At 38.4% G+C, this 11,697-nt stretch overlaps 1 protein-coding gene and 1 long non-coding RNA gene across 2 annotated transcripts; both read left to right on the top strand.

Moving 5' to 3' along the window:
* Window positions 1-503: 503 nt before the first annotated feature.
* On the top strand, window positions 504-3,204 carry LOC307006033 (uncharacterized protein). The gene is made up of 4 exons (XM_079626625.1): window positions 504-617; window positions 2,284-2,380; window positions 2,566-2,708; window positions 2,822-3,204. The coding sequence occupies exons 1-4, from the start codon at window positions 519-521 to the stop codon at window positions 2,954-2,956; spliced, it is 474 nt and encodes a 157-aa protein (XP_079482751.1). The 5' UTR covers window positions 504-518; the 3' UTR covers window positions 2,957-3,204.
* A 1,571-nt stretch (window positions 3,205-4,775) lies between these two features.
* LOC307006034 lies at window positions 4,776-5,785 on the top strand. Its single transcript, XR_013799388.1, has 3 exons — window positions 4,776-4,875; window positions 4,990-5,104; window positions 5,240-5,785. It is a non-coding gene; the product is annotated as an uncharacterized lncRNA (long non-coding RNA).
* The last annotated feature ends 5,912 nt before the right edge of the window (window positions 5,786-11,697 follow it).

Here is an 11,697-nt window from a genome sequence, read left to right as displayed (position 1 = left end):
AATTAAATAGTGGTAAAATCACTAAATGAACACATTTCTGTAGTTTCTCATTTATTAATAGGTTGTTTCGTATGATGTGAATTTTTGACACCCAGAAAGTCCCACATAGACAGTGGCTGTTGTCAGTTATTAAAGTGAAAGTAAAAGAATGCTTCTTACAACAACAACAACAAAAAGCTGCTTGTTAGTCCAGTTTTTGTTTAATCCACAGGCGTTCAAAAGCTACATGCACAACTCACCCATTTTAATGCACTACAGTAGTGGAAACTTACATGTGAGAGTGTGTCTGCCAGTATGAGAACATAAAACATACAGCATACAATAACATTATTTATGAATGTTGTAGTTCTCAAACATTGCCTTCACACTGGCACCAAATGTGAATATATATATAGCATTATATTGCATGACATTCAGCAGGAACAAACAAGAACATATCAACAAACCGGTAAGTCACACCTCCATAACTTGTTTTTTTTTTTCTTCCCTCCCACTCAGGCTATTTTTTTCTATATGAAATGTGGAGAAAAAGGTGGTCATATGTAAATCACACATGCCTAGTTTTTTATAACTTCCTTGTTCAGAGAGCTGGCAGTATCTCTTCAGACTTGGTACAGGTAAGAAGCGCCTGCACTCTTCTACTTTTCTCTACACCAACTGTTGCTTTACTTTCTCTCTTTCCATTTTCAGCGATCAGATTGTTGTCTGCAAGCCATAACTTTTAACAATCTCCTGAAAGAATTTAAATCAGAAATTTACCAAATTATTTTTTATTTATCGTAAGCTTATTATCTCATGCTTGTCGTTTTTGAAAATTATTTGTGACGTTATTGCTTTTTTTTTTTTCAACTCTAACATAAAATATATTTACTCTTTAACATTTACATTCTGGTTTAAGATATTAATAACATATCACTGCACAATATCATAATATTAGATCAGTTTGCAGATATAGAATCACAACATACCAGGTATTGTGTTAAACTGTAACACTTTCTAAGAATTTGTCATCGGCGTTGTTTTATAAATAAACAACAATGAACATCATCATCACTGACTAGTTTAAGATTTCTTTTTTTAAATAAGTAAATTTATGAATATCTACATATTGACAGGTGATGAACTTTAAAAAAATAAACATTCAACCCCAAAATGTTATAATTTACTCGCCTTCATGCGGTTTCAGACATGTATGACTTTTCTTCTTCTGTGGAACACAAAGGATGTTAGGAAGAATGACAGAATCTTTTTCCATACAGAAAGAGAATGGAGACTGAGATTGTCATTCTGCCAAACTTCTCCTTTCATGTTCCACTGAAGAAAGAAATTCACATGGGTTAGAAACGATAAGTGATGACAGAAATTGTACTTTTGAGGTGAACTATTTTTTTTAATGTTCAACTTCCCCACTATTTACATACAAACACAAGCTCCGTCAATGCGGTCTGCATTTTTAGTTTAACAAAAGCTTACACAACCGGATCGACAGCTTCAGTAACTCACTTCGGGGAGAGTTTAAAAGAAATCACATTGCATTCTTTTCAAAATGATCGCATTACACTGATGGAAAGATTAGTGGAATGAGTCACTGATAACCAATGAGAAAGCAAGAATGTTTTCCTGACGTGTATCTTTTTAATTAAATTGTCATATTAAATTCTGCCAATATTCAGGGCTATTTAACTTTCTTAACTTAAAATTTGGTTTTATTTACTAAAATATAAAGCTAGCTGTAGCCTATATTTTCATGACTATAAGACCCATTTATACTATGTGAAATAAATTCACATAAAGGCATTAGGTGTTACAAATGGTGAATTTCTGTAAAGCTGCTTTGAAACAATGTGTATTGTGAAAAGCACTATGATAAAAAAAATAGACATGAATTAAAGACCCCAAATTAGTACAATATTGTCTGGACTGGAGAACATTTAATTTTATGTAGGCCTATCTTTTTTCTACACACTTTTAAAGTTAGATGTATATGATGCAAAAAACAAAAAAAATCAGTTAAATTTATTTATTTATTTACAAATTATTTATTTAGAAAGCAGAATTACACTGCAATATCAAATTAATAAATAAAACAAGGGATTATTTAACTAATACCGTAAATTAACAGATTTGGCAGCCATAGGCTACAATAAATGTTTCATAAAATTCTCTAAAATTTGTCATGGACCAATGTACTAGCAATAGTAATGTACTAACATTTTCACATATAATGACTTGCTGGTCTCAATTATTCCTCATTTTCTTTTACTGCCTCTCTTCATCTGACAGACTTGTTCTTGTAAAACATCTGAAGCAATGGCAAATTTTGTCCAGCTGGTGGCAGTGTTGAGCCTGTGTGTGCTGGCTGTTGTGGTCCACGCTCAGGGTGAGTATCACAGTTTTTCTCTCATAGTTGATCATACTGAACTAGTACTTTCTAGTCTTAATCACAATTATCAGCATCATGTGTGTTTTTTTTTTTTTTCAGTGCTTTGCCTTGTCATTTAGTCATGTTATCTCTTTTTCCTATGGATCTAAAACATTTTTATTTGCTTTCTCTTTCTGATATAGGAGGCAACGGAGACGCACCTCCTCCACCTCCTGCTAGCATTGGAAATGAGATCTGCACATTCTACACTCAGGGTGGGACCCTCCTTCTGGACGGGCCGAAGGTCTTTGAAATGATGCTGATCGAGTTTGGAAGGGCAATCCAGGTCTGTATACGTTTTCTCAAATCATAGATAAATAAGCAGACATTATTATGATGTTTATGTAAATAGGGAGAGCTAAGGGGTTCATAGAAAATTCTCTCTCACTCTCTTGGTAGACCTTGACCCCAATGGTGACTCAGCAATGGATGGACGATGTAGATGAGGATCATGACAAACGTCTCAACCTGGCCGAGTGTGCCAAACTCGTCCAGAGAATCTCTGACTCCATTCAGAGGCCTCCTCAGCAGTAAACAAGCAACATCGACTGATTGAAGTTGCTTATACATGTACAGAAGTATATGTAATAATAATAAAAAAAGAAGTTCTCACTTATTTAGTATGTAGGCTAATCTTTAATAAACGCTGTGACGTAACACTCAACATTTAAATAATGCAATTTATTGTTTAAGGAATAACTTTAAAACCAGGAATAAATGCATCTTTGGAAAATTAAGAAATAAAATCTGGTCAGAAACACTGTTGTGATCTATGACGTTCAACTGGTAAAGACATTTTTTACTTTTTTACACAGGTTTGGCTTTTGATAGCAATGAAAACAGGCAAAATAATGAATTAATTTGCCATTGAGATTTCTGAGTTTTATGTAACTTACACTGATACTAGTAAATAGGCTAAGTGAATAATTAATTCACTTACCGGCCCAATGAAAAAACAAGCAACTTGGGCATCAGTTGCTCTTCCCATCACCAATCAACACTACGCTACTAGTGTATCTACAGAGGCGGGAGCCAATGAGTGCGAAGATTCTCTCTTGAATGCTCAGTGAAACATCGGGGCCAAATTCCACATACAACGGCTCACCACTTGGTGGCAGTAGGAGGATGCACTAGTGTCCACTGTAGCGGTTGATGTGCAACTATGCAATCAGCACCCATGCATACGCAAGAAAATGGCTTTTTGAATAACTGTACCCTGTAGTGACCTCTATGCGTGAAAGGGTTAAAACACTAAAACAAACAAACAAAAAACATTATGACAAGGGCCTACTGTCTTCAGTGGGGAAATGTTCATTCGCAAGAGATCGCAGGGATTCCTATTGAAATTACTGCATTTGACCTGCAGAATTTCGCTATACAAAGGTGTAAAACCCTTAACGTGTACAACTTTTAAAATTAGAACCAAACTACTGAATTCACGCTTAAAGGCTCCAATGAAGGCCGAAGTGGGGAGGTTTGGCTGGTTAACGTAACCTAAATCAGGCCCTGGATGTCATAACACCATCTGGCTGCAAAATGCATCCATTCTCCATTCAAATGTAGGCCCATCTGTAAAAGACAGAATATTTTTTTTCTGCAAGCAACATATACCCTAAATCATAATATAGTAGATATGTTACTGGTGCCCAATTATTTTTGGAGAGGACGCTAACTCTTTCCCAGCCAGCATTTTTCTAAAAAAGTTGCCAGCCGCACCAGCTCCAACATTTTCACAAAATTTTCATGGCCCCCCAAATATTTTGCTGTAAGAATATCCAAACATGCAATACATCAAAAGAAAGAGGGAAGCCTCTGCTTAATATAAATAAATAATAATAGCCTATATATATATATTTATTTTTTTATTTTTTTAAGCAGACTTAATTATATATATATACACACACACACATATATATAGCCTATATATATATATTCCAGAAATCTAGATAATGCATTTTTATCAACACTTGAATATGGGTATGTTTCATAATAATAATAAAAATTAGCAAAAAGCTGAAAATCGCGTTTTTGTCAAGGACTAGGCCTAGGCTACATCCAAATCGGATTCAGTACGATGATCAAAACATACCGTAGATATATGGAGTAGATCGAGTCCATCAACACTCCCGAAGCTTGCACAGTCCTATAGCTCGTCCTGGGTCCACATTTCATTCGGTAACATTAGGCAGTTTTGATTTATGCTGTTTAATGTTGAATCTCGCATTATGCATCTGCAGAACTCGGCAACTCTAGTAATTTCTTCGCTGATTTTCACTTTTGTTGTCGCATGTTTTCCCCACGAGCTCCCCCTACAGCTGTGGGGCGTATATTTCACAACACTTCCGTAAAAAACTACCTTGCGGCACCCTACTCCCGCTTTCAACCGCTGCTCATGTGCATTTGTTAGGATCGGATTCGGAGCAAGCCAATTTTATGTGTGGAGCTATACCGAGGTGTGGGTAGGCTAATACATCATACATATCATAGAGAACATGTACATTTTGTATTCTGTTATTATCAACCATAAAGCAGTTTGTGTTTCTCATATCGTTCTCGTTTCTCACAAGACTTCCAATTTCAATCTTGCCGGGACTACTAGTTGTAGTCCCCAAGTTGCAAGGTTGGTTTTCCACCTGGGAACACTGGGGGGAGCGGGGAAAGACACCAATATCACCAAAACAGGTTGTTTAACCATTCAAATAATTTCTAGACAGTTTTAAGTTAAAAGTTGCCAAGTTCTCCTTTAAGATCGCTCGTTTCTGCTTCTTCTTTACCTGTGTTTTGATGATCTAGGTATACTGTAGGCTACTCTTTCAGAAGATGTGTAATAGCGCCCCCTACCGTATAACAGTGGAAACATGGAAAGCAGGAAATTTCAGTCAATGGCGAGTTAAAAGTGTATTTTCACTCCGTTTCCTACTTTTAGACATCACAGCTCACAACAGTGGCTAATAAAGGACAAGTTGAGCAACTGCCGTTGAAATGAATGGGAATGCTATATTAAGTAGGCTATATAGGCCTAGACATTCTTGGTCTCAGAAACCAAATGAAGCATTGGGAGAAACACCTCAAACGATCTGAAGTGAGGTTGGATGAGAGAGATGAGTCGGTTTGAGAGGGAAATTCAGGCGATGGAGTGCTAAAGCTTGAAATAGCAGCTTGAATGCCTTGAGTCTGCATCCTGTTGATCATAAATGCCAGCCTAAAGCAACTGCACATGAAACAGAGAGACAGAGAAGATGGTGAGACAGTTGGACAAGAGAAAAACAAGGTCACCATTACAGTCTGTGACCTTTGACCTAACCTGTTTTACTAGCAGACTTTCAGTTTAAGCTGAAATCTGTGACAGAGGTCAGCAGGTGCCCGGAGGGGTGTTGCCTGTCTGTGCCTGTGTCTTCTGCTCTCTGTCTCATGTTTATTAAGATTTGATGAATTGAGTCTATCTATTAAAAACATGTTGGTACAACTTGTGGTGCTTTTGGCATCTTTGTTAACTCAGTGCAGGATTAAAGACAGAAGCAGACAAATGCAAACAAGCACGAGGAGACAAATAATTAAGGCTGTTAGGAAAAAAAGATGTGAATGAGATGAAACAACAGGGCTGAAGGAAAAAAGGGGTGAGCAGCACATTCCTCTTCCTCTGTCTCTGCTTCCCTTGTTCAGGCTCTTCAAAACAACAGCTGGAGCTCTCACAGGTGTGTCTTACTTGCTGAAAGCTGAAACATATGAGCTGACTTTGCGCGCACACACACACACACACACACGCTGATGCAGCAAACACACACTACTGTTTTTCAAGAGTTCAGCAAACAAAAGTGGAAAGTGCTCCTTCTGCACATTTATAACATTTATTTGTATCATCACTGAGATGCACAGACGACAAGACGTATCTTAAGTCACACTTCAAAACGTTTTACAAAATTCTGCAAACACATGATGCTGGAACTATCTTCACTTCTCTGAGCCTTTTCTTTTTGTTGCAATGCAATGTGATGTAATATAATATGATTAAAAATAATGCCAAAATAATATTACTCAAGAAAATGTGATTAAATGCAACTCTTTCAAAAGGTTTAATCTGTTTTTGGTTTACACCATCATTTTTTTCTGAAAACATTGGTTAATTTAGTATCAAATTCATTCAGCCTTTTATCACAAGCTCAGCAAGATCACATAGTTTTATCATTATTATTAAATATTTATTTAATAATTGTAATTATATTGTCTGCATTACTGCCATGATTCCTCGAATCCATCCAAATTGTAAAAAAAAAATGTTTTGAGAATCTTAATCATTTTATACTACCTATTTTTAAGACCTTTAAAATTACATTTAATATTTATATTATAATATATTACTAATATTTTAAATTTAATAAAATAATATTTTCAATATAATTTATTATGACTAAACCTAAAAATGTCCCGTTTATGGTTATAGATCAAGTAGACGCATGCTTAAGGTAACAGTGTTGAAACACCAGGAAAATCAAATAGTTTGGATCTTTTTGTAGTTCTATAGTCTCTGTTGAGAATCAGACAGTCTCCAACAAAACAAAGACATTCATGAGCAGAATTTATGATGCATAAAAGCAAAAAACTAATAATTGATCATGTGTTCATTTGAATGACTGAAAAAGTCAGAGAAAATGCATAGTTAGCAAACTGGACAGGTTTAAAGTGATGTGTATGTTTGTGTGTGTATCCCAGAGACAGTCTCTGCTGCAGGAAACAGTGGTATCCTGTTTTGCAGTAGACTCCCATTGTTGCGCTGATTAAACATACACTAATACACACTCCCACACGTACACACCACACCACACCACAGCTACTGCGCTGAGAACAGAGCGAAGTGTCCGAGATCAATCAGATGTGATTCATAATAAACACATTTGCCCGGATGCCTTCACACAAGTGTCCCATCAAGAAACACTGGACAACACACACACACACACACACACACAATCTTGAGCATTGTGAGTGTTGTCTAGTCTTTCTGTCTCCACATGGCCATCCATTACTCCTGACCGTCCAGCCCCCGTCTGTTTATTTATCTGTCTATTGTGTAACAGAGCCGGTTTACACTGTAATTACACTAAATGGCTTCCTAGTTTCAGTCCGAGGAGCTTGTCATGGTGTGGGAGCCATTTTTCATATAGGGAAATGACAACGGTCTCTGGCCAAATCATTGTAAATTATTTTTATGATATTTATTTTCTTGCTAATTATGGACTTCTCCTTTATAAATTAACTTCTTGATATAAGGAAATGTATTATTTCAACAGGTTCTTGCATGAAAGTTGCTTTCTGTTTTTAACTCAAGTAAGATTTTATTTTTATTTTCAAGTTTGTTTCAATTATTGGTATAATTAAAAAAATATTTTTTTGATGTGCACACACACACGGTTTTGCTTCAGGACCCATATTACATTAGAGCATCAAAAACGTAAAGAAGAAAACAAAAATGCCCCTTAAATCAATAGTTTAATCTGTATAGGCCACATAATATGCAGCAATTTTAACATGTCATCGGTTGAATAGAAAAAATTATCATACCATTCAAAAGGTCAGTAAGATCTTTTTAAACGGTTCACCCAAAAATGAAAATGAATTCACTCACCCTCAAGTTGTTCCAAACATATATCATATTCATATAAATATAAGTTTCTGCGGAAAGAAGATATTATGAAGAATGTTTGTAACCTAACAGTTTCCAGTCCCCAATGACTTCCATAGTTTTTTTTTTCATACAATGGAAGTCAATACATGTTTAGAAGAGGGTAATGAAGACAGAATATTAATTTTTGGGTGAACTATCCCTTTAAAGTCAAGTCTCTTATCATAACCCGGTCTATTTATTTATTTTGAAACAAATAAATACAGTAAAAACAGTAATCATGTGAAATATGATTATATAAAACTCAGTTGTAATGGTTTTAAAAAATGCAACTTCTCCATTCCTAAAATATATACATTATATACTATATACAGTAACCTACCAGTCAAAAGTTTGGACACATTAAGTTTTTTTTTTTTTTTTTTTGTGAGCAATTTTTTTTAAATTTAGTTTCATACTAACAAACAGAAAATAGAACTAGAATGTACATTTCCAGAAGAAAATGTGAATGGTGCTTGCAGTGGCAAAACTCGACACTCGGATGCTAGAGTGTGGTACATGATTGCATACGAGCCAACAACCATGTCTGTACGATGTTCTGCTGCTGAGATATGGCTTATTCATGTTGTTCGGGTGGTTGCTAGTGTGTTCTGGGTGGTTGCTAGGGTGTTCTGAGTGGTTGTTAGGCAGTTGCTAGGGTGTTTTGGGTGGTTGCTAGGCGGTTGCTAGGCAGTTGCTAGGGTGTTCTGGGTGGTTGCTAGGGTTGTGCTAGGCGGTTGCTAGGGTGTTCTGGGAGGTTGCTAGGCGGTTGCTAGGGTATTCTGAATGGTTGCTAGGCGGTTGCTAGGGTCTTCTGGGCGGTTGCTAGGGTGTTGCTAGGCAGTTGCTAGGGTCTTCTGGGCGGTTGCTAGTGTGTTGCTAGGCGGTTGCTAGAGTCTTCTGGGTGGTTGCTAGGGTGTTGCTAGGCAGTTGCTAGGGTGTTCTGGGTGGTTGCTAGGTGGTTGCTAGGGTGTTCTGGGTGGTTGCTAGGCGGTTGCTAGGGTGTTCTGGGTGGTTGCTAGGCGGTTGCTAGGTGGTTGCTAGGCGGTTGCTAGGGTGTTCTGGGTGGTTGCTAGGCGGTTGCTAGGTGGTTGCTAGGGTGTTCTGGGTGGTTGCTAGGCGGTTGTTAGGTGGTTGCTAGGGTGTTCTGGGTGGTTGCTAGGTGGTTGCTAGGGTGTTCTGGGTGGTTGCTAGGCGGTTGCTAGGGTGTTCTGGGTGGTTGCTAGGCGGTTGCTAGGTGGTTGCTAGGCGGTTGCTAGGGTGTTCTGGGTGGTTGCTAGGGTGTTGCTAGGCGGTTGCTATGGTGTTCTGGGTGGTTGCTAGGGTGTTATGGATGGTTGAAATAAAATATAGGGTGTTATGGATGGTTGCTATGGTGTTGCTAGGGAGTTCTTAGGTATTTTGGGTGTTTGCTAAGGTGTTGCTAGGGAGTTCTAAGGTATTTTGGGTGGTTGCTAGGGTGTTATGTGTGGTTCCTAGGGTGTTCTAAGGTGTTTTGGGTGGTTGCTATGGTGTTGCTAGGGAGTTCTAAGGTATTTTGGGTGGTTGCTAGGGTGTTGCTAGGGAGTTCTAAGGTATTTTGAGTGGTTGCTATGGTGTTGCTAGGGAGTTCTGAGGTATTTTGGGTGGTTGTTAGGGTGTTATGGGTGTTTGCTAGGGTGTTCTAAGGTGTTTTGGGTGGTTGCTATGGTGTTGCTAGGGAGTTCTAAGGTGTTTTGGGTGGTTCCTATGGTGTTGCTAGGGAGTTCTAAGGTATTTTGGGTGGTTGCTAGGGAGTTCTAAGGTATTCTGGGTGGTTGCTATGGTGTTTCTAGGGTGTTCTGGGTGGTTTCTAGGCAATTGCTAAGGTATTCTGGGTTGTTGTTAGGGTATTTGGGTGATTGCTAGGGCATTTCTAGGCGGTTGCTAGGGTGTTCAGGGCGGTTGCTAAGGTATTTTTAGTGGTTGCTATGGTGTTACTAGGTGGTTGGTAGTTTTCACAGATGGTTACTATGGGGTTAGGGCTAAGTTAACGAGTGCATTATAATGAGTGCCTATAGCTTATGGTTGCTAGGGTGCTGTAACTGGTTGCTATGGTGTGGCTATGAAGATTTTAGGCCATTCTGGGTGGTTGCTAGGCAGTTGCTAGGGTGTTCTGGGTGGTTTCTAGGGTGTTCTGGGTGGTTGCTAGGGTGTTCTGGGTGGTTGCTAGGGCACCACAGATGGTTACTATGGGGTTAGGGCTAAGGTTAGGCACGAGGCCTGCGGCCTCGTGCCTATGAGTGAGTTTTTATAGAGTATTTAAAATCTCTATTAAACGAGTGCATTATAATGAGTGCACGAGGCCTGCGGCCTCGTGCCTATAGCCTATGGTTGCTAGGGTGCTGTAACTGGTTGCTATGGTGTGGCTATGAAGATTTTAGGCCATTACTTATTGGCTGCTGGATAATATAAATCCTCTGAGGGAGAGAGAGGGGGAGACATGCAGGGGTGTCAGGCCCTTTGTGTCTGTGTGTGTGAAAAATGACAGTTGGGATTTGAATTTCTGAAAATTCCGCAATGTTAAGTCAATGGGACTTTTTTGGCCGCTTTTTCGTCCGCTGCGCGAACATCGTACACCCGATCGCTTAGAAAAGATATAGCACACCTCTCCTCAATGGGCCGGTCGATTTGACACCTCACTCAGGGGTCTGTGACAAACGGTGCGGGGCAAGTTTCGCGCCAAACTTTTGTCCAGAATTATAAAAAGAAGAATAATAAGTATGCAAGAGAACACTAATGTTGCTTTGCCTATAGGCAAGCACCATTAATAAACAAGGCATATACATGTACAAAAAATACATTATACACACCCTCATTCCCTCACTCGCTCAACCCAAAATCTACGAACGCACACCCACCCACACATACATACACAAACAATACAACAAAACTAACATAATTCTACATTTACCGACCCCCCCCCCCCTCCCCCCCTGAGTGATCTACCATGTCTCCCTCCCCCTCCCAGCAAGAGATTTAGTAACTCGAAGACTTTCTGACCAAGATCTTATGGTCTTTTCCTTAGCACCGTGAGACCGTGCCACAGAGAGCTCTAAAGTGAGAATATAACAGCAAGTTCCACCAATGATGTAGTGAAAGAGTATGTGGTGGTTTCCACCGTATAACCAGAATATAGCCTATTAATTTAATAAATGCCTTTACTGTATTTTTGAACCAATTTAAATTGCCTTTGCTAAATATAAAAGTATTAATTTATTTCCCCCCCTTTCTTACTCCTAACTTTTGAATGATAAAAAAAGCAGCTAAAACTGTTTTTAACATTGATAATAAGAGATGTAGCCTGACAAGCCAGACCCAAGATCTTGAAATTACATTTGCTGCCGCTAGGGTGTGCGCGTATAGATTTCTAGGATAAACAATGATCTTAGAATGATTTCTGAAGGATCATGTGACACTGAAGACTAAAAATGCTGACAATTCATGCTTTGATAACAAGAATAAATTGCCTTTTACATATATTACAACAGAAACCAATGGACTTTATGCATAGCTTCACTTCTTCCTGAACTTTAGCCAGCTCCGTTGTTTTCTGTCTGCCATTACTGGACAAACTGATTAATCCAGGTGTGTCTGATTA

The sequence above is a fragment of the Phoxinus phoxinus genome (genome assembly GCF_949152265.1).
Source record: "Phoxinus phoxinus genome assembly, chromosome: 10".
Taxonomy (NCBI): domain Eukaryota; kingdom Metazoa; phylum Chordata; class Actinopteri; order Cypriniformes; family Leuciscidae; genus Phoxinus; species Phoxinus phoxinus.
This window is presented reverse-complemented; position numbering and strand designations above follow the sequence as displayed.